The 27,777-nt window shown below is 42.0% G+C and overlaps 1 protein-coding gene across 1 annotated transcript in view; it reads left to right on the top strand.

Annotated features, from left to right (window-relative positions):
* ME1 (malic enzyme 1) overlaps positions 1-27,777 on the top strand; it is a 330,426-nt gene that overhangs the window by 252,465 nt on the left and 50,184 nt on the right. The window contains exons 7-8 of the mRNA XM_037894397.2: positions 12,593-12,702; positions 20,631-20,728. Coding sequence (XP_037750325.1) covers positions 12,593-12,702; positions 20,631-20,728 — 208 coding nt within the window. The remainder of the gene's footprint in view (positions 1-12,592; positions 12,703-20,630; positions 20,729-27,777) is intronic.

Raw genomic sequence — 27,777 nt, 5'->3', positions numbered from 1 at the left:
ATATGCCAGTGGTTATAGATGCCTGTTATGTCCTGCATAATTTTTGTGAAGCAAAGAAGAACTTGCAGGAGGGATTGCATGGCAGAGGTGGAGGGATAGTCTCCTGAGATTGACCAGCCAGATACAGACAAGCTCAATGATGAATTGAACATCTTAGGGAGACTTTGAAAGAGCACTTTAACCATGAGCCACAGTAATGTCCTGTGATGTACTCTGCTCAACCTGGTGCTGTCGTTTGGGGGGCCTGTTAGGAATTGTGTGGTGCTTGCTGCACATCTTATTGATTCTGATTGTCGGGGGCTTTGCTGTGCATTTATGATCAGTACACTGTTTGCCACTGATCCTCTGGGTGTGAGTGTACAAGAAGACTATTACTTTCACTACTAGCAGCATTATACATCTTGTGTTGCAAACTAATAAAGATGAATCACTTTCAAAATAAGAGGTTTATTCAGTTATGAAAACAGTACCTAACAAACAATCTGAAGAACATAATAGGAAATACATTATAACTTCAAAAAAATTGAGAACCTTAGCAGATAAACAAGGGAAAGGAAAATTGATGTCCATTGTAGCTACACATACATCAACCATGCCTCTCACAGGTCAGTGTATATGAAGCTGTGGTTTTCCATGCTTTCCCCCAGTGTGGAGTGGTAGAGGTAGGCGTACAGGCCCTGAGGCCATGGGGAATGCTGGGGGAGAGGACGGGGAGTGTAGAGAGGCACTATACTACAGTTCTCCACCAACTACAGTGGCAGTCAAGCCCAGTATTATTGAACCTGAAAGTCCACAAGAATTAGCAGCATCTGCATTTTCTGACAGAGAAGCTCTATTATGTCCTGGTGCATCTCCCTCTCCTTTTCCTGATGGGACTCCTAGGCCTTTTTCCTCTCTGCTCTTTCCTTCTCCATACAGTCTCAGTATTCACCCTCCAGGCCCTCTGTTCAAGGTCTGAAGTAGCTCTGGTTTGCAGGATTTTGCAGAACATGTCTTCCTGCCTCCTCTTTTTCTCCTTATCTGGATCAGTCTTTTCACTGGTGTGGAGGATAGACCTCAAGACCAAAATGGCTGTCGCTACAGATAAAACACAGAGAGGTGCTGTTGTCAGTATAGTATGTACAGCAAGAAAAGCTTAAGATTCAGAAATTCCCCTTTCCCTTGCTCCCCTACAGTGTTAAAATCAAGCTTATTGGCCCTTCTGCTTCAGAATGCTTGTGCACGGCACCACTCAGAGGACCAGCCATGGTGAGTAAGACCCTCCCAGAGTGAGGGGAAACAAGGAGGCAATTGCTTGGTTGCATGAAACTACGAGTATAGGGCACTAGCACTGAATAGTGGCACCATTTTCCACCTGTTGGTGATTTTAGCTGATACCTCACTCTTGGGGATACCACAGGCAGAGAGAGCACAACTTCTGCTGGCATCCCAAAGTCGCTCAGGCCCATATACCACCAGCCTGTTTAAGGTAATAGAACCTGCCGAAGTTATCGCCAAATGGCATGGGAAAGTGTCCTACAGCAGAAGAAGAAATAAGGCTGCCATCCCTAGAAACCTTTGGGAAAGGGTGGCAGTGTATCTCCATGGGATTTTCATTGTGATCTTTCAGGGGGATTCAAGAGACATCCTTGCGTACATAAAAAAAAAAAACTACTCCACACACCTCTTCCCCCCCCCCCCAACTCTGTAGGGGAACGATGAGTTGTTCCTTTACTTCTTCTAGTATGAGTAAATTCATGAAAATTAGCCATGTCCTGATGAGTTGGGGGAGTCATAACAGTAATGGGAAATTTATTTACATACTTCCTGGCAGTTCCTTCTCCTGCTTCAGGTTCGCCCATGCTTGACTGCAGGGACTGGCTGCACTGCAGTGGAGCCAAAAACAGGTTGTGGCTCGCAGCACAGCAGGACCTGTTGACTGACAGTCTCCCATACTCTTCTTCCTTGTCCACCTCCTCCTCCTTGCTGTTCAAGGCAGGGGCCTATGACTGAGGCTTCTGAGACATACCCACAGTGGCATGCACGGTTGTGGTCAGATCTCCACCAAGGAGAGCATGCAGTTCTTTGTAAAAGCAGCAGGTCTTCGGTTACGATTGATTGTTGACCTTCTGGTGTGTCTGCCACAGTTCCTTGACTTTCAAGCAACACTGCTGCTGGTCCTGGTCATACCTGTTCTCCTGCATTCCCTGAACAATCTGCTCATAGGTGTCAATGTTTCTATAACTGATCCAGAGCTGTGCCTGCATAGCCTCTTCCCCCCTAGAGGCCCAGAAGATTGTCTCCCGTCTACTCCAAGCAGGAGCATGTCTGGAGTACGTAGCCACCATGGTCAGCTGGGCAGTTTCACACAACAATGGAGAGGGGCTGTGTGTGCTCACTCAGCTGTACAATCAGGAAAAGGCATTTCAAAAATTTGTGAGGTTTTAAAAGCGGGGGCTTCTAGTCTATGTGACTCCTGGGCAGTGGAGTTAATAATTGTGACCAAAGTAGTCAGTGTCGGTCATTGTGGGATAGGAGCTGGAGTACTGTTAGGGTCAACATAGGTAAAGCAATGTCTACAGTCGCGTTGCGTAGACCTACGTGCCTCAACCATGGTTCAGCTCCACTTGGGGAGGTGGTTTTACTATGTCATCAAAATGGGGCATTTACGTCAGTGGGAGAAAACTTTAAGTGTAGGCCCATGTACAACTAAGTTGATGCAAGGCAGCTTACGTAGACCTAAATTTGTAGTGTAGACCAGACTTAATAGTGCTTTTGTATGCATTTGCTTAATGTACTCTGAAAGTTTGCTAAGCGAAATTGAGGGCACTCTTAGTGTGCAGTTAGTGTGCCCACACAAGGAGTTAGTGGGGAGAAGCTAGTGAGCTTTAAATTCACACCTTAGCTTACTGTGTGGACAAGCCCTCTTGCTCCTGGAGGAAGTGGTTTAGATGTTTCAGTAGATGGCACTTTCATGAGTCAAGGCTGATCAACAATGTAATGGTAGGAGTTACAATGGTGTTGGAGATGGTGGGTCTGATTCTCCAGTGCTTTACCCATTGCAAAGGTATAAATGACTATCCAAAGTGTAAAGCGGGTGCAAAATGCTACCACTGATGCTAATGAGTGGTGAAATCTGATATGATAGTGTTTTACGCAGCTGTAAATAATTATGCAAGGTGTAAGGCAGGAGAATCAGTCACGTTTGTCTTTTGAATGAGACATAAAATTTAAATCTATATACATGCTAACGACGTCACGACACTTGTCACAAGAATAAGGGTTCACAGAGTTAGCCCAGATGTCCAAACGAAATTTCAGTTTGCTTAAATGCATACTGTCTACCTAAAATTCTTCCTGAAAATGCATTTGGATAAGGTATTCATTATTCCCTGTCCTAAACTTGTCTTATTAAACAGCTGCTGTGTTTCATCCCAGGAGGTGGGTGGATTGATTCCTTTATGCACCATATCTAATGTATAAAGCACTTTGGAATCATCCTGAATGAAGGGCTAAATAATACGTTGGATACTATTATTATTCTAATAACAAACAAAGTCTGTTCTGCGGGTATGGGGGGATTTTACAAAAAACTAGAAGCTATCATGTGACCATTGGAATTTTCTTCCTTATGAAAAGGATAGTCTTAAATACAGCATTCTCCTACCCCCCCCTTCTTCCTGCAACCTCATGATTTTGTCTGATTTAACAGTTCTCCTTTGAAGTAAATCCTTCTTGAAGGAAATGTGTTAAGTATTTCTACAGCAATGCAGTAGCTTTAAATTCTTCAGGCTGAAGTTTCATACTCAATTGAAGTGACCATTAACATTTAGCAAAGGTCACTGTGGAACTGCTGTGGAAATACTTACCAGTGCAACAATCTACTCTTAGGGCCTAATCCTGCAAAGTGCTGGGCACCTTCAATTTAATTTGACTTTGACTCAGTGGGTATGTCTACAGTGCAGCTGGGAGCATGCTTCCTAGCTAGGATAGACAGACATGTGCTAGCTCTTCTCAATAGGGTTGCCAGGTATCTGGTTTTCGACGGAACACCTAGGCGAAAAGGAACCCTGTCAGCGGTGCTGACCAGGCCATTAAAAGTCCAGTTGGTGGCACAGCGGAGCTAAGACAGGCTCCCTGCCCAGGTCTGCATGGCTCCTGGGAAGCATCCAGTATGTCCCTCTGGCTTGGGGGTGGCCACAGGGGCTCCACGTGCTACCCCCCGCCCGGGAACCGAGGCCAATGGGAGTTGTGGGGGTGGTGTCTGCACGCGGGGGCAGCGTGCGGAGGCCCTTGCCCCCTCTTTCTAGGAAACTGAGGTAAGCTCCACCTGCACCTCCCATGCCCAACCCCCTTGTCCCCAGCCTGGAGCCCCCTCCTACACCACAAATCTGTCATCCATGGCCCCACCAGACAGAGCCTACACCCCAACCCCCTGCACCAGCCCAGAGCCCCGGCCCACACACCCCCAGCCCAGAACCCCCTCCTGTACCCCAAACTCCTCATCCCCAGCCAGAGCCCTCACCGGCTGGCTCCCTCACCCCACCCTGGTGAAAATAAGCAAGTGAGCGAGGGTGGGGGAGAGCGAGCAACGGAGAGAAAGAGTGGGGCCTCAGAGGAAAGGTGGGGCAGGAGCAGAGCCTTGAAGGAGGGGCGGGGCAAGGGTGTTCGTGTTTTCTGTGATTAGGAAGTTGGCAACCCTACTAGATCACAATAGCAGTGTAGCCGGGAGTAGCACAGGCAGCAGCTCAGACGGGGAAGCATATGTTAGGTACAGTATTAGACATACTCAGTGTGAGTTGAAAGCGCTCAGCACCGCCTAGGATCAGGGCCTACGTGAGGCCCATTGTAGAAATGATGTAATCACAGAATTCCAAGGTAACAGAGACAGATGACCTTGCAAAACAAATTGTCCTTTTCTTTTTGTAGGGAGAGAAAAGACTCTAGTAAAATACATATATAATAGGTAGCCAAACTACGTCTAGTAATTTTTTTTCTAAGTAGTCTTGGTTGTTTATCCCTCCATTTTGTGCTTGTCTAATGTGATTATTTTGTCCAATATAGCTCTTTCATCATAACTATGGTATGGATGGTCTAAATTAGTTCAAAAAGATATTAAGTTAATGCAAATACTTCTGACACTGAAATTCTGAAAAACAAACCTGCTTTACTTAAAACTTCATTTTTAACAAATCCCATTATTGAGACAGACCATTTGGTTCTTATTCAAATGTCTAGTTTAAGTTAAACTGGAACTGTGAATGGAATGTTGTATCAAATAAGTACTATACTTCACATTTATATCCGTGGATTTCATCACATACTACAAAAGTGATTAGTTTTTATCATTCCTATTTTACACATGGGAAAACTGAATACAGAGAGGTTGCTGTGAATTTTTTGTCAGACAGCATTACAGAAATAGAGGCTAAGACAGTGGTGGAAGTAGAGCTAAGGTTTACTTCTTCCATTTATCTGGTCTAACCATTAGACAACACTCTTTTTATTTCAAAATGTAATTTGTGTTGCAAATAAATAGGATGTTTTGACATTTTGATTCAGTAAAAAAAAATCCACCACAAAGTTCTGTTATTTAAGTTGAAGTGTTTCCTAAGAGCATCAAATATTAAATATACTCCATAATTTGTGTAATACCTGAAGAATTTCCGTCATAAAACTTCTGTTTGATGCTTCCAACAAATCATTATGTGCTGGGTTTTAACAGTCAGAGTGAAAGCTATCAGCTGTGGGAGTTCAGATGTTTCTGTCTGTTCATTATACCATAAGTAGCTGCTCGAAAGAGCAGATGTGCTGCCCCAGGCTTCAGACTAATTGCGCTATCCAAATGCATCATTTATATTTAAAGAGAAGAGTTTAAAACCAACACAAGTATAACCAAATTAATTAGGATTTCTTGTTCTGAACTGCTAAACCCATCTGACATTTTTAGGATCTGGGAAAATGTATTATAAAAATCCTTTTCAGAAAGGAATATCAGTTGCTATAAATCACTTGGGCCTTTATTCAACAAGGAACGTAGGCACTTTAAGTTCATGAACAGTGCTATTGCTTTCAGTGGGAATTCTCACATACTTAAGTACCTCATTCAATTGAGGCCTTATTGTAGAAGAATTAAGAAACATTCTGTTAAACCCAAAAATGTAAGTAAAATTGAAACATTAATACAAAGTATTTCATCTAAAATTATCACTAAAAAGCCCCTTATTCCCCCTCCTCCCCCCCAGCTAATGGACTGTAGTGTTTCCATTACCCATCCTTGTTTGGGAGTAGAGGAGTTATATCTTTGCAGTGAACATTTGCACTGTGCTTATTCTTGTCATATAGTAAACTTATTTAAACGAAAACTCTATTATGGACCAAATTTCAAAATGCTGTCTTGATATTGCTATAGTAAGTGCAGAGAGTGATTTGTGAAAGTAAATGGAAACCTCTAAGTACCTGCTTCCCACATGCAGTTTCCATTTGTAGGCATAAATCTGAACGTTAGCCCACAAAAATATTTCATGCACAAATTTAGAAATTCAGTTCAAGCTTTTTGGGAGATGTGATCCCATTAATAGTAATTATTAAGAATCATGTTTATAATATAGCACCTTTCATTCTGACATTTAATTTTAACCCACACACTACTGAAGTGCAGCCAAATATTTATATTTTCTTTAAACAACTCTTACAGAACTCTTACAAAAAAATTTGACTTTTTTGAATCAGTGTTATATCATGTATTCATGGATTGAAAACCTCAAAGCTGAGCTTTTCTAGCATTTTTCAAGCATTCAAAGTAAAATTATTGACTAGCAAAGAAAAGGAAGAATTGCTATTATTCTATTGATAATTTTTAATTGTTCAAAGAGTGTGCTTTTCAAGAAACAACACAACATACATATAACAAGCACAGATCCTAATTGCTTAAGCTTGATAGAAAGATTTACTATATAATGTATTTTATAAATATCTTTTCATAACAGGACTCCTGTCCATGTTTAAGATAGAAATCATTTAATTAAGTACCCGTGGTGTTTTACTTTAACAGCTAATAAGAATATAAGCTTATAAGAATATGGGATCACTTACTTGGGATCTCTCAGTATATTGAGGCCAATGTACAATACAAACCTTTAGAAGCTGAGAAAGTGTCATGAAGAATAAAGCCATTTACCATTTCCAGAGGGAAGACAGGATTTCTTTTGATTCACTGTTTTTATTTCTAATATAGGCTATGCAGACACTTGACCAATCAGTCTGTTCAGTATTCAAAAAAGAAGTGTCACAGTGCCAAGTCTCTAAACAAGACCTGAAGATTTTGAAAAGAAAAAGAATCTCAGTTAGATCATCTGTCTCAAATCTAGGTTCATCTTTTTAAAATGAGTATAAAATGAAAAGTAACTTGAGATTGCTCTTTGATAGACCATAGAACAGTCACAATGGGAGCGCTGAATTGTAACACTGAAAAAATAGTTGAATAACTAAAACAGCTAAGATTACATTTTCAGTCTCCCAGAGTTTTATTTTTGACTTCAGAAGGGGCAGGATCAGGTAGCTAGTGAGCCAATACAGCACCATAAAAAGAGAACCTCTGAGCAATTCATTAGTTTATTTCTTTTATTCCAGATTCTCATGGAATTTCAAACACTGAAGAAATCGCTAAAGGCTTGCCAAAGGACTTGCCAAAATTTACAATATATTTGATTTTTTTAGAATTTTTAATTCAAACCTAAACCCTGACGCTGAGCATCTTCACCTTTGGGGAAGTTTGCATGTATATCTAAGTTTCATGGCTATCACACAACTTTATAAGGACCTGAGCCAGAAGCCTGGGTCTGAGTAACACTGACATTTGGGTTTTGGATCTGGATCCGAGTCATGCAGCTTTGGCCCATCTCTAGTTTTTAATAAAATATGTAGTTATCATTTGATTGTAGGATATTCAATGGTCTAAATCACCATATTGTTCAAGCACCTCATAAACATTAATGGATTTAATCTCTGTTTTACAAATGAGGATCAGTAGCTTGCAAAGGTTACACAAGGCGTTAGTGGCAGAGCAAAGTTTAGGACCCAGCAAATCCCAGTGCCTTAACTACAGAACTATTGTTGCATAGCTATTTTAAAACAAGCATATGAGTAGAGAAAAATATTGACATGAATGTTTGTTAGCATATAACAAAATATTTTGATGTCAGTGGTAATGGTAAATTATTCTAACTGAAGTCTTAGTCTGATCTTCTTGGTATAAAGTGTATTACATCTAAAGTCTCCATTGATTATATCACTTGTTAGAATAAATGGAATCTGTACCAGCCAGATTCCTGGGTGACCATAATTCATTGACAACACTAAAAAAAAAAATTGAAAAAATGAACATGCAATCAATCAGAAACCATTCTACAATGAAAACTTTATTTTTGAGGTACTATAGATATACTCAAAAAGAAAAGGAGTACTTGTGGCACCTTAGCGACTAACAAATTTATTTGAGCATAAGCTTTCGTGAGCTACAGCTCACTTGCTGTAGCTCACGAAAGTTTATGCTCATATAAATTTGTTAGTCTCTACGATGCCACAAGTACTCCTTTTTTTTTTTTTTTTTTTTTTTTTTGCGAATACGGACTAACACAGCTGCTACTCTGAAACCTATAGATATACTGAATGCTTTGCCAGGGTTCTTCCATTGAAGAGGACTCTATTTATATATGTGTGTATATATATATAATTTTTTATACTGTGCTCATCATGGAGTATCTGAGTACCTTCCAGTAGTACATTAATCAATGTGACTACACATCTATCACATGTTTGGGTTCCTAGACAAAGAACCATGTACAGTGTGGAATATCTTGTTCTGATAGGTTTTGGTTTTAAAAAATATATAAATATACCTGTTGCTGTGTGTTTATGTAAGAAAAGGCAAGGTTAAATAAATACATCTTGCATTTGGAGCAGAAGATGGTGAGGTTTGTGATGGTCCTTCGTTTCTGGGAAATTCATCATACAGTTTGACCACCCCCTAAAAAAATTCTGTCTCCTGTACAGACAAGCTTTACTCTTATTGAGTTTTTAATTTTGCCAAAAGAACGCAGTTGTCAACCATGGTCTTCTTCCCAAAGCTTTAGATAGTCTTTAGATATCCTGGGCCCAGACCAGGCAGCGCATTGAAGATAAGGACTGAGACTTTGAATTTGAGTCTATGGGAAGCCATTGTAGAGAGCAGAGGACAGGTTTAATATGTTTGCAGTAGCCTTTGTTGCTGAGGATGGTAGTTCTGAACTGGTTGGAGTTTCCTAAGTTCTGAAGCCTTCATGCCGAGGTATATTGCATTGCTGTAATCCAGCTGAGAGATGATGAAGGCATGAATAACTGAAGCCAGGTCTTCATCTGCCAGGATGGAATGGCATTTCCTAGTCAAGCAGAGATGGTAAAAAGTGTTTGCAGATGATGATGTGTGAGAGCTCAGCATCAGCAAGAAATCCAAGAGTCCTACTGGACTACTGACTGAATTGACTAGTCATGATTGTGTATCTTCAACTAATGGACACTGCACCATGGCTGCAAGTTCTTCAAAGTACTTTCCTCTGTTCGCCAGCATTACCTCTGTCCTTCTGGTTCAGCATCAACCAACTGTTCTTCATCCAACAGCTGATCTCATCCAACCACTAGGCCCTCTTGGTGATAGTGAAGTGGTTGTTTGGAATCAGTCATGATTTACTGTACCGAATTACTGACCAACAGATTTCCTTTTTAACCATTGGCCTCTAATTAATGTTTCAAATAGCGCCAGCATTTCCCATAAAATCAGAAGATATATGTTCAGCAGGGATTATTGTCAATGGAGTCCTTTCTGCTCTGGCTAACTGTAATATGGCTGTAAATGTGTATTTTCCATAGAGATAAATATGGTCACAACAATTCTTTGCTTTTGTTTTTATCTTATGGTTTTGCTCAATGTAGTTTGCCTAGTACACCTGATTTTTAAAGGAAAATTGCACTAACATACACTTTAGACTTGAGTTAAATATTGTAATGAACAGGCTACTGTGTATGTGTACACTTCCCTTTTCTGGATGGAATCAGAACTGCTCAACTGTATATCTTGGGTCTATACTGCTCACAGCTAAAGAAGATTCTTATTTAGCTCAGGCAGTTGGGTTATGTGCTTTTGAACAGGGGATCTGAGATTTTGCCTTGCTGTTGTTCATTGTAGATAGTGGCATAGTACTCAGTGCCAGAGGCAAAACAACAGCAGGGGTTCATTAACCGGTGTGCTTCACTCAATCACAACGGGGTGGAGAAGCAGAAAAGTTTATTTGCAGGTGCAAACAAGGTACAGGGAGAATAGAATCTCAAATCCTGCACATCAGAGCAGGTCATTACACACACTTTTATATTCCTTAATGCTACTGCACTACACATTAGCCAGTCAAAACTTTACACAAATACTCTGCCTTCCTTATATGGTTACAACAATGTTTATTTCCTGCAACCTCTAACAAGCATTCCTAGCAACTTAAACAACCAGCACATCCTGTCTGGCCTTGTAGCTGTCTCTCCTATTATCTTTAACTTGGATCAGCAAACCTTACACTGAGGCATTATCTGCGGCTGCAACATTGTTTTAAGAGCAAAAGAGTTTACTCAAACCAGCCAGGCCTGAATTCTATTAAGGGGGGGTTGAGAAGAAGCCCTTAGGCCTTCAGCAGGGAGACCTCCTCGACCCTTATGGCCTTCCATCCCCTCAACTTAACTAGTGGCCATGCCCTGGGGTCTCCAACAATACCATTCAATAATCATATCTTTGATTAGGGCTTTATAGTGTGTATGATCGCAAATTAGATTAAACTGATTTTAAAGACAGATTTTTTAACATACCTTTCCCCTCTTGTTATTACAGGTAGAGTTAAGGTTGTTTAAGTGTCTTAGCTGTGCATTTCCGTACCTTTTAAAATGGGGGGGGGGAAGTTAGTGTTAGCCTTAAGTCTGAAATTCCTATGCTTGTAGCTCTTGGTGTTTCCCTATACCTACGGTGTTTTTGTTTACACTTAAGTTACTAATTGTACTCTCAGCCTTAATTCCATCTTCGTGTGTGTGGGGCGGGTTGTTTTGTTTTGTTTTGATTATGTTTTGTCTCAGAATTTCCTTGGTTTTAAAAAAGTATTAAAAATATCACACATGATCGCTAAACAAGAAATGCAAAGAGATTGCTACTATGCAGTATTTCTGATGATTTGAAGATACATTGTATCAATGTTAAAATCACTTTAAAAAAAAAACTTTGAAGGACAAATTCATCAGTGTACCAGACAAGCACAAAACAGCTAACATAAACTGGTGAATCTGGCCCTTAATATGCAATTGATTTATTGGATTAGAGGGAAATGTATAGAGACTGATGCTATGCAAAAAGACGGATTAGCATTTTTAAAAGGCTCCCACTGTGCTCCCTGGCAGTGCTGCTTTGGTGCACAATGGAGTCAAGGCATCAATCTATTAAGAGTCTTGCAAACACTACTGCTCAAACTGGCATGCAAGCACGGAACCTTTAGAGAACAGTGAGAGATGAGCCAAGTAATCTACCATCTTGGTACCTGTCCAGTCTCCCTTATATTGATTCACTACAGCTATAGAATTGGCATCGTAATTGGCTGAGTTACTTCTGATGTTACACTGGCCCTATTTTAGAATTACCTGAGCTGTTGAACTGCCCTATATAATCATATCAAGTGGATACAGCAATCATTAATAATTTAGTTTAATTACATCCTAATTTCTCCAAATGTAACCTATGCAGAAGATTTTAATTAATTTTAACTATATGGTATGCTTGAAGAGTCTGTGTTATTCCATTCTTAAGATCAATCACGAGAAAGAAAAGACTGAAACAGATGTTAACTTCCTGAAAAGATGCATTTTTAATTAATTTTAACATGAACTAATTAACTATTTACTTGTTAATTTACTGTAAATTCATTGTATACTCAAACAATAGATAGTGCAACTTTGGATAAGATATGCTGCTTTTTCATACATACCAAAGAGGTTAAATCCCTGCTTTAAGTACAAAATTAAACTCAACTATAACTACTGAGTCATGGCCAATGCCTCTGTAGGTATTTTTTGTTTCTAATCGTTTTGTCCCCTGTGTCTGAATTCCCTCAATATCTGCTCATTTCTCTTTGACACAGGATGACCAAAACTGAGCACAGTATTCTGGGGGCATCCTGTTGATTTGCATAATGGTATTAAAATATATTCAGTGTTGTTTTCCATCCCATTCCCTCTGAGTCCTATTTTTTCCTTTACTTGACTACTGGTACACATTCCATAAAGGTTCCTGTTGAGATGTCTGCAACCTAGGCCTTTTTTCCTGAACAGTTAGTTAATTTAGAACCTGGCAAGGTGTGTGAATAGTCCAAAATCTTCCTTCCAAGTAACGTGTATGAGTACAATAACACAAAATATAGGACAGAAGCTCATGACTTTATGTATAGTTTTTATTATACTCTTATCCAAAATCTGACTCCAAGGGCTTCCAATTTTATATGTGCAACATTGCATTGTTTCCTATTTTAAATTTACATTTCCTTTGTATTTGTAGGTATGGCATGAATTGCCTTATTCAGTTCGAGGATTTTGCTAATGCCAATGCATTCCGCCTCCTGAATAAGTATCGTAACAAGTACTGCACTTTCAATGACGACATTCAAGGTAAAATATTCTCATCCTGCTCTATTTGAGTGCTTAGAAGATAGGAAGTGCTTGAAGTGCAATGGGCTGCAAACCCAGGAAATTAAATTTCTAAAAAGTTCATTGGGTCGCTGTGGAGTGCAGTTTTACCATTGCCTGGGGCAAAATCCCCTCTGATTGGCTTCTTTTCCCATGAGCCTGCCTCCTGGAGAACTGCAGTTGATCATGGCTGCTGCAGGAAGCAGTCAGAACTCTGTGCTCTCCCCTCAGCCGCTGACACCATTCTGACTAGAAGGTAGGGAGGCGGAAAGAACCCAGCAGCTCAAGGTGGCTCTGCTCCGTCGTTCCTGCTCTCCTTCTATGAGCAGTGGGACAACTCTGCCCTCTCCCTGCAACACACAGCCTGGGAAGGGGGAGGTGGACCCCAAACGGCAGCTACTCCCCTAGGCCTGGGAGAGATGAAGAACCCCAAGAGCTGCTGGGGGCAGAGCTGATGTGGGGAACAGATTGGGGGCAAAACTGAGGGGGGTCTGGTGGGGACAAGATCAGTTTGGGGATTGAGGGACAAAATTAATTGCTGAGCAGATGTAAGGGCACGTGTAGTGGTGATGGTGATAGACCCCCACAGGCACCTTTTTCAGACCACTTCAAGCACTGTGGGGGATAGGTACACCAGGCGTCCAGTGACCTATTTTTATTCCTCTCTTTTTCCCTATTAATTTACATCCTACACTCCACCTAATTCTAGACATTCATTTAATTAACTTTTTAAAAGTTAAGGCTGTGTGATATAACTTCCCTTGCAATTTAACTTCAATTCTTCTTCATGCTAGTGTCTAGAGATCCCTTACTGTGGGTATTTCAGCCTGCTTGCAGCTTAGGGGCAAATACAGACCTCAGTCACATGCAGCACGGGAATGCCCCACCTCCTGAAGGTTCCCTCCATTTTTTTTCTCCCTCTGCAACAGCTGACAACTCAGCCAGGCCTTCCTTCTGCACCACTATCTGCTCATCTCCCAACCAGCCCTTTTTGGAGTGAGACCTGCTGGTTGGTACCACCAGGCTCTCTCAGTTTGGGATCAAAAGGGCTAACTATAGTTTTGATAAAATGAGGTCACTGGACAGTGACCAGAAGAGGTACCCTATGGAGCTGTGAAAGAATTTCAGGAACAGCTTTGTCACATTCCCAGTGTCAGTAATCATGGAAAGTCCACAACCAGAATGGGATCATCCATCATCTACTTCAGAATGGACCACTGCAACCCACTCCCCATCCTATTTCTAGCCTTACAGAATTGGGGGATAAACAGAGCTGTCTGAAATATCTAAATAAATTCCTAATGGAGGTTTGTCTGCAAAGCATTCCCATTTTACCATCCTCAGAGAATTCTTATGTTTTGCAGATGGATGGCAGCTTTTTTCTTTTCCCAGCTCTGATTATTTGATTTTACATATGCTCCTAGGGTCCCTCTCCAGGATCATGGTAACAATAACATTCGCTTCAAGAAAGAAGGAAATTCATTTATCTCTTCCAGGCCAATTTTTTTGATCAGAGATTTGTACAGAGAGTATTCATTCTTCTGTCAGGCACAAGAGCTCATCTCAGAAGAATGCTAACAGAAGATCAAGATGGTCATAATGAAAAACAACTGGTGTCACAGAAACACAAATCCAATTCTTATGGGAGCCTACTAGGAATTCTGATCTTATACACAGACATGCTGCTATGATCTAGTACCTATGATACCTATCCAGGAATTCCAAGTATCTCTTCCGCTTCTTACCCAATCTCCTCTATTGGCTGAGATCTAGCTCCAATTGTATATTCTCCACTCCCAAACCTGGTGAATGCAGAGAATCAGGGTTTTTTTTTAAGGTATCTACCCCATTCATTTTAGGAAATGGGTACCAGAGAGAACACAGTATCTACCACAATGATTCATTGAGGTCTCAGAGTATTGCTGCTCCTTCCATGGATAATAGACCAGTTCTGGTCATGACAGTCAGTGTCTGATAGTTTCTTTATAATTGTCAAGAACACAATCTGCAGTACACCAGAGAAAAATTCTACTGTCCTCAGTGGAGCAAAGTTTCTTGTCTCTATTTGCGCTGCCCACCAATAGCGAGATGAACACCAAGACTTATGAGAAGGAGGTCTGATTATCAGAGTGGTTGCTGCATCTAGAAATATTTTACTTACCATTGTCAGTTTGGTGGGCTGGTGATTGACCTCCTTATATCTGTACGCAGTAAATAAAGTGCCCCTCGGCCTCTGTAGATGTCAGGATCTGGGATGTGAGGTGGTGAATGACATCTTGTAAAGCTGGCAAAGTCCTTACTATATGTTTTCCCACCTTTTCCATTGCTAAAACCCCTCTCCTAATAGGCAGGCTTCTCTACATCTGTACTTGGGGTTGATAAATAGATGTTTTTAGTTGGACTAAGCCTATAAAAGGTTATTAGCCATCCCATCTACTCAGCATGAACTAGGCATATGCAGCTGAAGGATGGAGGAACAAAGGGCATCTTTCTTTAAAATTCTTCTTTCCTTTGGATTGGAGTCAGGGGCTACCTTCCCCACTCCAGAATGAAGTTGGGGGAATGGACCAGTTCTTGAAGATGTTGGTAGGGAAGGAGGAGATAAAAGCCACCAAGTTGCCCCTAGAATATTCATAAATGTGTTTAGCCAGAGTCTCTAGGGGGGGGTCTTATTGAGAGGGCCTCTGAAGGAGCCAGGGGTGGATTTCTCATGTGAGGCTCCCTTCTAAGCCACCCTTAGGCACTGGACTTCCCTCACTTCCCTCCTTCGTCCCTTCCACTAAGGGACTGAATTCTTTTCCCCATCCCCAAGATCATGGTCTTCCTTTTTTCCTCACTGGGGGCTGAGAGAGGAGAGGGGGCTCTTTTCTGTCTCTTTTGCCTTCTCTAACCTGTAGTGGGAAAGAATGGGGAGTTAGATGTGCCTAACAATCATTGTAATAAACTGTGCTTGCTGTACTTTTACCTCATCCAAAATTCCCAAATCCAGATTAGCCCAGATTTATTGACTTTGAGGGCATACTGCAGAGCTCATTTGTTTCACCTGGCCTTTGAGAAGAAATAGAGAGAATGAGGTACAGACTACATACAGGGATGCTAGTATTTATGTGTTTCTGCTTGGCAGAAGTGTGAGCTGCTTGTAATGCATTATGTTTTTGTAATTGTAAATAGTTGGGAGATCACTCAGAGCCATGGGCACCTTTTAATTTCTTCTAAGTCAAAATGAAATAAAATCCATAAATATAAACCTATCATCCTCCACTTTGTTTGTTTCTCTCCTATTGTATTTGGTTGTAACCTAGATTGTAAACTCTTTGGGGCAGGGACTGTCTTTTTAGTAAGCTTTTCTACAGTGCCTAAAACAATGAGGTCTCAATCTGTGATTGCAAACCTTAGGCTATGCCCTAAAACACATAAGAATAATAAGAAGTAATAATATGCCAACATGCTTCTGGCTCAGGGCTGTGCCAATAGCAGTAACAGGAACTGCAACAGAAACTTGGGAAGAATACAAACAACTCAGTAAGGTAGGGTTTGCTTCCAAATTTCACACCCATGATGTTCGAGTGGGTTAGAATTTAGTTGTAATAGGGGATTTGTCATCTCTGCTAGAAAAAACTGTTTCAGCATGTTAACTTTCACAACTGCTTACTACCCCCCTGAAAAATGCCATGTTCTGTTGTCAAAACTTTCAGAGTTTATTTTTCCATAGTCTTTGTGATGGTATAGAATAACGGTAGAGTTCGTCTCATATTCTGGAATATTCACAAGATCATCTTATGTTTTGGCACTTGCCTGGTGCAGATTGTGTTTTGATTGTCTTTCCAGAAACTGCAGCTGATCTGCATGGTGAAATGTAAGGTCAAACCATTCGTCACAGCAGTTCCGGTTAAACAAATCTGCTGCTGACACTGACATTTTTTCCCCCTTTTCATGAAGAACAAATAAGGCAAACTGCTGAAGAGGAGTGATGACAGTTACTGCCAAGAACAAAGAATGATAGTGAGCTGGCTACTCTAATAGAACTAGATCTTTATCATTTTACAGAAAAATGGCTGAAGAAAACAAAAGTGGAGTTCTTTTACAATAGTTTGTTTAAAACTGTTGCTCTTTTATAAAATTAATGAATTAATAATAAATGTTAATCCTCAGATCTTAGTACATTACTACAGTGACACCTACTTGTGCCACTTTAATTAGAAATCGATAATCATACTGCACAATACATGCAAAAATGCCCAGAGCAAAAACCTAAAATATTACTATAATAGTATAGTTTTGAAAACTCTTAACTTTTTCATTTAAAATAGAGGATTATAGGGAAAACCAGAATTCACTAGAGGTTACCAGCTGTAATTGGTACACCAGCAATGCATAATTATAGTTTGAAACGCAATAGATTTGCCTGCCTAGTGACTTAGGAGCAGAGTGTCAGGCACTCTGATAAGTAGAATCCCAGCATTCTGGTATGTTCACATCATACACACAGAGAAACTAGAAAAAAAATATACTCTGAATACTCTTGTTATGTTGCTAGAAGGCTGCAATGTAACACTACTTTATTTCTTAGAATTCAGAACAAGACCCCCAAAACAGGCTGCTCCCTAAGGCAGCAAGGCACAACTCGCCTTACCTTGCTTACAACTGTTCTTTTTCCAGACTGACACTTCTCTTGTGTTCCCAACCTCAAAACTCGAGTTTTCGCTGATCACATGTGAAAAGTAGCCCAAAAATTACCAAATGACAGCGTACTTCAAAAAGCACAAATTTTTGACATTTCAAAAGAAATCACTGAGATTGGCAACACTGTGCAGCAGCTTCTGTTCACTCACATGTGGGCCTTCTTGGTTTATACAGTGCCCCTGCATCCCCCTTGGCTGCTTCCCCACCCCATTTGATACATCCTATGGTCAACAAGAAGCCCCACTTTGCCATGGCCTGCTCTGTTCCAAATAGCACATATGCCACGTGGCTTTTGCTAGCCAGGGGAGGTGGATTTGGTCCAGTTGCCTGTGGCTCAGTGGCTGCTCTCTGTCAGGTAAGTGCAAAGAGACATGGACTGGGGAGCAGCGGGGAGCTAAGACCTTGTCTACTCTTGCCTATGCTTAAGATGGCATGTAGGGTACATATAGCTACATACCGCATTGAAAGGCAGGCTGTGTCCACACCAACTGCAGTGTATAGCTGCACGCAGCAGGGAAAGTCTCCACCAGGAACCTTTTCCTATTGACAGGATCTTTCACTGTGGTGGGGAAAGGCTCTGGCACCAAGACACTACACTGCTACAAATAGCAGTGTAGATGTGGGAGGCACTGCTTGGACATGCAGTGAGCCATGTAGCATATATACCCAAGGGTTCAGTCATGTAGGGCACCCTCACCTGTACTCAATCACTAGAATCTGACATTGCCCCTATAAACTCTATCAGCCAGACCATTCCTTCCTCAGAGGTTTTGTATAATTAATCATAGAACCTCTTTAGAACAAACCTCCATTCCCAGCCAAAACCTCAGTGAGAGTTTGCCTTAGCTAGCTGGCTCACATGATAGCTTGTACTTTACATGTCTCCACATGCAAGACTGCGTCTCCACTCTTTTCAGGGGTGGTTAAGATCCGTTTATCAGTCAGTCAGACACAGCATAGACTTACTGGTAAAAGTTCCTCCAGGAGCACTGATATCTCTGTGTTGGTAGACAGACCCCATTTAATCTGTCAAGGTATTTTATTTCACCAACCATCCCCCCCTCAAAGATGCTTGTAATAGATGCATCCACACAGCTAGGGTTCTCATTTAGGCAGTCTCCAATTCAGAGCCTATGATCTCACTAGCACATACATTTATTAGGGCTTAGATGTTTGTCTAGCCTGCAAGGGTTTCCTACCCCTCCTTCAGCGTATAATTGCCAGGCTCTAACAGACAATACAATGGTGATACAGTATATAAACAAAGAAGGTGGGGCAAGGTCTTCCCCTCTGTCAGGAAGAGAAATTTTTTTGTGGAAATCAACCTGGTACCCCTTCGTTTACCAGGGACTCTCAAAAAGTTGGCAGATCGTTTCAGTGGGAAGGGCTCGGTCACTCCTGAGAGGGAATTGAAAGACTCGATTCTGGATCAAATATTAATGAGCTGGGGGATTCCCTCAATAGACTTATTTGCTACCACTGTAAACAAGAAGTGCCCCCGCTTTTCTCCCAAAAAGGACTGAGTCCAGGTTCACTGACGGATGCTTTTCTGATTTGGTGGGGAAAGGTTCTGCTGTGTCTCTCCTCCCCTCCCCACACTGTAATTAATTCCCCAGAAAATACATCAGGATAAGGCTGATATAATAATGCTTGGACAAATCTGTTTTCGTTTTCTGACCTGTCAATAGATCTACTCTTTCCACTTCCAATTCTGCCATACATTTTTCAAAATCCTGGTCTGGTACTCAATATCTGACAGCATGGAAGCTACCTGGTTGAATTCTGTTGATAGCAGTTGTTCCAAGGCAGTTCAAAAGGTTTTAATTCAGAGCAGAAAGGCTAACGTATAAAAACAATTCCATTTAGTTTTACTTGTGGACTATTGAAAGACATTCAACTTTGAGAGTCTTCTGATTCTTTTATCTTGGACTACCAGTTGTTGCTAAAGCACTCACGATTTTCAATTACATCTATCAGTCACAATCTACACATGTTGGGAGTCATTCTATTTTTTCCCTTCCTACTGTATCAAGATTTTTTAAAGGGCTGACTCATATATTTCCACCAGTAAAGGAAATGTTTCCTACATGGGAGATGAATGTGGCATTTCTAGCATTAATGGACTCTCCCTTTGAACCTATGTCATTGTGTTTTTGTTGTTCCATCTTTCCATGAAAACTGCATTTTTCAGCTATCACTTCAGCTTGCAGGATGAGTGAAATATAGGCCTTGATAGCAGGCCCCTCGATTTGTAGGGCACCTACTTGGGGTTCTGTTCATACCTTTACTAATTACTACTCCATTGCGGCAGCTTCTAGATCAGATGCCCAATTTAGCAGGGCTGTCCTACAGATGTTCTTTAAATAGGAGTCCTATCACCCCCCTCTTTGATAGATAACTGCTAGTCAGCCCTCTACAGTGGGATCCATGTAGACAACTGTTGGAAGAAGAAAGAGGTGTTATCTACCTTACAGTAACTGGAGTGCTTCAAGATGCCTTTGTCCACAGGGATCCTGTGACTCTCCCTCCTTCCCCACTGACACAGTCCTGTACTGGGATATTCTGTGTTGCTGAAGGAACTGAGTGGTGGTTGGAGCTGCTTTGCCCTTTCTTTCCTCAGAAGGGGTGCAAGAGCATGCATTATGTGCATGTGCAGCCCCAGGGGATGCTGCAACTAAGACTCTGGGCTCACTTGCATGGGGCACACACAGCTACAGTGGGATCCATGTACATAAAGACACCTTGAAGACCTCCAGTTACTGTAAGAGATAAATAACCTCTCATTTCATGTTACACACTCATTGAAGCAAAGGTCACTATACAACTCTTGCCTTAGTTAGTGTGCATCCTGCCAATGGGAGTTGGCATTTCCCATTACTGACCATGTCTGATCTTGCTCAGTTCCTGAGATCTGGTCAAATGAATTCTGAGCACTAGGTGGTGTGGTTGGCAAGATAGAGTACATGCTAACATAGCTGAGATTAGAATCAAGATCATAATCTTTATTTAACTTTATTCTAAAGTTATTAGTCTCGTTTATCTCTGATTTAATAAAAACAAAGTAAAGCAAAACAAACAAACGACTCCCTATCTAAATTGTAATTGCTAACTCTCAAGTATTTGCATCTTTTAGCTATATGAGTACTTCGAAATCATTGATAATTTTTACTTAAGGCTTTGCAATTACTATTTCAAGAGTAGTCAAAATAATTCATTTTCTTTTTTAGGAACAGCGGCTGTGGCTGTTGCAGGTCTTCTAGCAGCTCTGCGTATCACTGAGAACAAGCTGTCAGATCACAATATCCTGTTCCAGGGAGCTGGAGAGGTATCTTTATTATACAGCAAGGAAGCTTCTCATGTGAAAACCTTGCTTTTATTTCAGAACAAGTTACATGTATCTGATCCATAATAAGATACTTATTAGGTTAAATAACAATCACCTGCAAAAAAATTTTCTTACTTCAAATATACATTTTGTCGAAACTCCTTTAGTTCATCTGATCAAGATGGGTATTTTCATAGGATGCTCTGGGAAAATTATAGTCCGCTATTAAAACATCAAGTTCTTCTTTGAATGATAGCCCCTATGTGTATTTCACATGTGGGTACCCATGAGCACCATGCACCTGAGTCTGGAATTTTTTTACAATCAGTATCCATTGGCCCAGACATGCTCCGTAGCTCTCGTTGTGCGCTGAACTGAGGGCATAAAGGTTGTTGCGTGCCAATGCCTCTTCAGTTCATTCTTACTGCCGCATGGTCCAAGTCAGAATCTTTGGTGTCCTGAGATTCATTTCTACTGTGCCATTGCGGTAAATATATGGTATTTTTGTATATAATTGTTTTAGTAGTTATTTCCCCCTTTTTCTCCTCCCCCTGAGAAAATCCCCCCCCCCCCACCCAAGAATGCTGGGATGATGTCCAGGGTTCTGGGGTTCAAAAACTTTTCTTGCCCTTGATCCTTTTCTGTGCCCAATGAACGTCAACACTGCTTCTGTTGCCTGGGGGAGGCTCGCATTTCAGCCAAGTGCAGCATCTGCCACTCCTTTCCCCCCAGAAGTTGTGAGGGTCAGGAACTGAAGCTAAGGAAACATCTGAAGAAGGCAATGAGACCCCAATCAGGTCCAGGCTGGGGACTGACCCTGTACATCAATCTAAGCAAGCAGGCAGTGCATCTTCGAGCACAAGCTCAGAAATAGAGGCTGAGAGTTCTAAGAAAAGCTTCCAGTGGAAGTAAGGGGCACTGTGTTAGGGTGTCTACCTCATACGAGGCCTGAATGGTTCTATTAGGCCAATTAACTCATACCTGGAGGAAAGGCAAGGAGTGCTAAAGCCTAATTGCTGATGGAATCCAGCTGGGGAAGGAGCTGGGTGGGGTTTATAAAGAGGAATTTCGCAATAGATGGGGACTGCAAAGAGGTGAGCCTCCAGTCACGCTCCCTCATACAAGGTGGAGAACAGAAGACTGAGAAAGAGCAGGGTAGGGAGCAGTCCAGGGAAGGAACAGTACAGTCTGAGAGGGATAGACCTGAACTGCTGGTTTGAAGGTCTCTGGATCATAATCCGGAATAGAGGGAGAGCACATGTTCCCCTACCAGTTGCTGCAGAAGTGGTGCAGGCAGCTCAGTGGATATGGAGAGGGCCTGAGTCTTTGAGGAAGGAGATTCTGATAATACACAGGAAGGGGAGGATGATGGTGACTTGGCCAGAGGGCTAAGCCACAAAAGAGAGGCTCTGCAGCTCCTGACCAGAACAATGGGTTGAGTGACCCTCTCACGGGGTGCGGACAGTGGTGAGCCAATTCCCCGGATGAGCCATGAAGAGGTGCCACCGAGCAGTAAGTAGCCAAGCCAGACTCCGTTACCAGCACTCTCATAGACATAGGGACAAACCATGGTGGTCTAAGATTGCCCTGAAGAGAAAGGAAGCCTCTCTGATCCCATCAAACTCAGGAGAATCTGCGTGCATGGGCGCTAAAGACTTAAGCCCGAGTAAATCTTCTTGGCAGGAGAAAGTGGAATGCAAGGATATGGATCTGCTGGTCTAGCATCAATTTCAATGGTAAAGGCTCAAAATAAACAGCTTCTGGTGTTGCCATCCAAATCTAGAGCTGTTGGTGCACCTATAGCAACAAGTCTCTAGATGGATACAACTTCCCCGTGACCAGGGAAACTCTGGTTCCAACTGCTCCACCAGGGTGAACTGAGACCTTTATCTCACCAGAGGACATATTTCCTGTCCCTTACCCACATTGACTCCTCTTATCAGGACCATTTCTATTCGGGGACATTGTTACACCAGAGGAAGAGACTATTCCAAGGATTCAGAGTCATTTTCCTGTCTCATCCACCAGTGTCCATACACAGCTATCAGTACCATCAGTTATACTCGTAGACCAGGATCTGGCCTCTTCTTCTAGTGAGTCAGAAGCTCCACAGGAGGGCCTGCAACTCCGGATAAAGGTGGCCCTGGACAGAAGCTCTAGAAGATCAGGATTCTGGCCTGCAGCCAGACATGATTAGACAAGAGACAAGTGGTACTTTATGCCATGGCGTCCTCCTCCGCCAGTTGATCCATCCTACTGGAGGCTGTGGAAGCCCTACTCTGGACACCCGGGATTGATACATAAGCCTTATTTATCATTGACCATCTATCCCCAACCATACCTGTCGAGTATTTTGAGGAAGGTGGTGAGCTGGTTCTGACAGTTCCGGGAGCAATTTCGTCGTTTTCACCAGATGAGGCGGTTACTCCATCTTCTCTGTCTCTGCCAGATCACCAGTATCAGGAGCTCATGCATAAAATGGCATCAGTGCTGGAGATTGAGCATGAGGAAGTCCAGGTGCCCCAGCACAGACTTCTGGACATTTTTCAGCCTTCCGGTCCAGGTTGAGTGGTCCTCCCCATCAATGAGGCCATCATGGACCCAGCAAAAGACAGTTCAGCGCACTCCTGCTTTTTGTGCTCCTATCCCTAAGAGGGCCAAGAAGTGTTACTTTGTTCCAGCTAGAGAGGGGGAGTTTTTATTTTTACCCCCATGGCCTAACTCCTTGGTGCTGCAGGTGGCAACAGAGAGATCCAAGCAGCAACACCTCAAGGCTACTCCTTCTGATAAGGGACACAAGCAGCTCGACTTCCTGGGGAGAAAAGTCTTCTTTTTCACCTCCCTCCAACTCAAGATCTCAAATTATCAGGCCCTCTTTGCCAAATAGGATTTTACCAGTTATGCTAAGTTTCTAAATTTTAAGGACAAGCTCCATGAGAAGGATAAAGCCCACTTCCAGGTCTTAACTGACAAACGCAAATTGGTGGCCAAGACTTCCCCCCAGGCAGTGCTGGACGTGACAGATACTGTGTCTAGGGGGATGTTATGGCCATTGTTATGAGAAGAGACCTGTGATTAATTCTCAAGTTTCCCTAGAGAGGTGCAGAGTGCCATCCAAGATCTGCCCTTTGATGCAATCAATCTCTCCACTCCCTCAAGGACTTGAGGACAGCTCTTTGCTCACTTGGCATTTATACCTTTATTGAATCCTCTTCATTCTCTGCCTCAGCTTTTTTGGAAGCTGCCTTATCTAATTTGCTGACAACTGGAGGGCCTTAACTACCGATAAATGGGTACTAGAAGTTATTCATGGTGGCTATCTGATCAAGTTTCAAACAAATCCTACCCAGAAACACCCTTCCCACTTCCCTTTCAGGGATGGCTCTCACAAGGAGATTCTCCAACGGGAATTGGACTCACTTCTTCTTTAGGGAGCCATAGAAAGGATTCCACCTCAACATCGAAGGAAAGGAATTCTACTCCTCTGACTTCCTGATCCCCAAGAAAAATATGAGGTGGAGGCTGATGCCCATCCTACGAATGCTGAACGTTTTCATCTGAAAACTAAAATTCCACATGTTCTCTTTGGCATCAGTAATTCCTCTTCAGAGGAGGGTCTGAAAGACACATACTTTCAAATAGACATTAATCCATCCCACATCCTCTTCAATCAAGACTGTTACCAATGCAGAGTCCTCCCCTTTGGACTGGCCACAGCAGTCTGTTTACCCTGTTTTTTCAGTAGTGGCAGCTTTGGTGAGAAGAGAAGGATTTACTGTGTTCCCATACCTTGACAATTGGATTCTAATGGGCAGCTCCTATGAAGAAGTCCAGCAGGCAGTCCAATTTCTGGTCAGTCTGCTGCCTTGCCTAAGTGTCTACCTCAACCACAAAAAATTCATTTACCTCCATGAGGTCCATAAACTTCATAGGTTGATGTTGGACTCAACCACAGCAAGAGTTTAACTAATCTCTTGAGAGGTTTCAGGCCATGAGTGCTCTCTCACACCAAGTCACCATCAGACTCTGCACTTCAATCAGAACTTTCCTTTCCCTCCTTGATGGGCCTCATGCACACAGATGATGCCATTCACCAGGTTTTATCTTCGTTGTCTACAAGACTGGCTCCCTCCATGAACTCACCAGAGTGGGGCAACATCAACAACAAGGTGACAATTCCGTCCAGGGTTTTGGACTCTCTCGTAAGGTGGACAAAGGTGGAGAAAGTTTGGTGGGGATCCCTTTCCTCACACTGACTCCCAAGGCAACCATCATTACTGATGCCTCCCTCTTAGGTATGAGTGCTCATAAGGGTGATCATATGGTACAGGACATCTGGACCCACTCATGTCATAAATATAAAGGGAAGGGTAACAACCTTCCTGTATACAGTACTATAAAATCCCTCCTGGCCAGAGGCACAATATCCTTTTACCTGTAAAGGGTTAAGGAGCTCAGGTAACCTGGCTGGCACCTGACCAAAAGGACCAATGAGGGGACAAGATACTTTCAGATCTAGGGTGGGGGGAGAAAGGCTTTTGTCTGTCTGTTCTGTGTGCTTGCCGGAGAGAGATCAAGAAAGCAACAATCCAACTCCATTAGAATTAGTAAGTACTAGCAAGGAAATGCGTTCGTTTACTTTTGTTTTGGCTTGTGATTTTTTTCTGTGCTGAGAGGAAGGTGTATTCCTGGTTTTCTTTTTGTAACTTTAAAGTTTTTGCCAGAGGGAAATCCTCTGTATTTTAAATCTGATTGCCCTGTGAGATTAGCTTCCATTCTAATTTTACAGAGATGCTTCTTTTACCTTTTTTCTTTCTAATAAAGTTCTGTTTCTTTTAAGAGCCTGACTGATTTCTCTATTGTCCTAAGACCCAGGGGTTTGGGTCTGTGATCACTTTGTAACCAATTGGTTAGGATATTATTCTCAAGCCTCCCCAGGAAAGGGGGTGTAAGGGTTTGGGGGGATATTTTGGGGGAATAGGAACTCCAAGGGGTCCTTTCCCTGATTCTTTGTTAAATCACTTAATGGTGGCAGCGTACCCTCCAAGGGCAAAGAGTTTGCCTTGGGGAAGTTTCACCCTAAGCTGGTAGAAATAAGCTTAGGGGGTCTTCCATGTGGGTCCCCACATCTGTACCCTAGAGTTCAGAATGGGGAGGGAACCCTGACACCTCAGCAGTCCAGAATGCACATAGATATACTAGAACTCAGGACGGTCCATCGAGCCAGCAATGCCTTCTTCCTTCTCATCCAATCCAAGCACATCCAAATAATATCCAACATGGTTAGCAGTAATCAGATGACTAACATAATGAACAGCTGTGTAAATGGTGTAGGATCTGAGGATAAAATAGGGAACAAACAAGTTAAGAATTATTTTGACAAGTTAGATGTCTTCAAGTTGGCAGGGCCTGAAGAAATACATCCTAGAATACTCAAGGAACTGGCTGAAGAGATTTCTGACACACTAGTGGTTATCTTTGAGTACTTGTGGAGGATGGGAGAGATCCAAGAGGAATGGAAAAGGGCAAACATACTACCTATTTATAAAAAGGGAAATAAGGACAATCCAGGGAATTATAGACCAGTCAATACCTGGAAAGACAATGGCGCAAATAAGCAAGCAAGCAAGCACCTAGATAATAATAAGGTGATAAGTAACAGTCAGCATGTATTTGTCAAGAACAAATTGTGTCAAACCAACCTAATATCCTCATTTGAGAAGGTAATAAGCCTTGTGGATCGGGGGGAAGCAGTAGATGTGATATCTCTCTATTTTAACAACAAGGAGTCCGGTGGCACTTTAAAGACTAACAGATTTATTTGGGCATGTTAGTCTTTAAGGTGCCACCGGACTCCTTATTGTGTTTGTGGATACAGACTAACACGGCTACCCCCTGATACTCTCTACTTTAGTAAGGCTTTTGATACTGTCTTACCTGACCTTCTCATAAACAAACTAGGGAAATATAGCCTAGAAGAATCTATGTAAGGGGGGAGCACAATGGGTTGGAAAACTATATTCAGAGAGTAGTTATCAATGATTCACAGTGAAGCGGTATGGCATATCAAGTGGGGTCCTGCAGTGATCTGTCCTGGGTCCAGTTCTATTCAATATCTTTATAAATGATTTAGATAATGACATATAGAAAACCCTTCTACAGTTTGAGGATGATACTGAGCTGAGAGGGGTTGCAAGTGCTGTGGAGGATAGGATTAGAATACAGAATGATATTGACAAAATGGTCTGAAATAAACAGGATGAAACTTAATAAGGACAAATGCAAAGTACACCACTTAGGAAGGAACAATCAGTTGTACATATACAAAATGGGAAATCACTGGCTGGGAAGGAGTACTGTGGAAAAGGATCTGGGGATTATAGTGGATCACGAACTAAATATGAATCAACAGTGTCCTACTGTTGCAAAAAAAGGAAACATTCTGGAATGTATTTGCAGGAGTGTTAGGAGTGGGTAGCTCCTATGAAGAAATCCAGCCCGCAACCCAATTTCTGGTCAGTCTGTGCCTTGCCTATGTGTCTACCTCAACCACATTCTTTCACTCTACTCAGCACTGATAAGACCTTAACTGGAGTACTGTGTCCAGTTCTGGGCACCACGCTTCGCTAAAGATGGGGACAAATTGGAGAAAATCCAGAGGAACTGTAACTAAAATGATTAAAGATCTAGAAAACGTGACCTACAAGGAAAGACTGAAAAAATTGGATTTGTTTGGTTTGTAGAAGAGAAGACTGAGGGGGCACATGATAACAGTCTTTAAGTATGTAAAAAGTTGTTATAAAGAGGAAGGTGATAATGTGGAATAGTTCTCCTTATACACTGAGGACAGGATAAGAAGTAATGGGCTTAAATTGAAGCAAGGGACATTTAGGTTAGATATCAGGAAAAACTTCCTAACTGTCAGGGTAGTTAAGCACTGGAACAAATTATCCAGGGACGTTGTGGAATTTCTGTCATTGAAAGTTTTTGAGAACAGGTTAGACAAACACCTGTGAGGAATGGTCTAGTCTAGATAATACTTAGTCCTG

This window comes from Chelonia mydas, chromosome 3 (genome assembly GCF_015237465.2).
Source record: "Chelonia mydas isolate rCheMyd1 chromosome 3, rCheMyd1.pri.v2, whole genome shotgun sequence".
NCBI classification, from domain to species: Eukaryota; Metazoa; Chordata; order Testudines; family Cheloniidae; genus Chelonia; species Chelonia mydas.
Note: the sequence above shows the minus strand (reverse complement) of the source record. Positions and strands in the feature narration are given on the sequence as shown.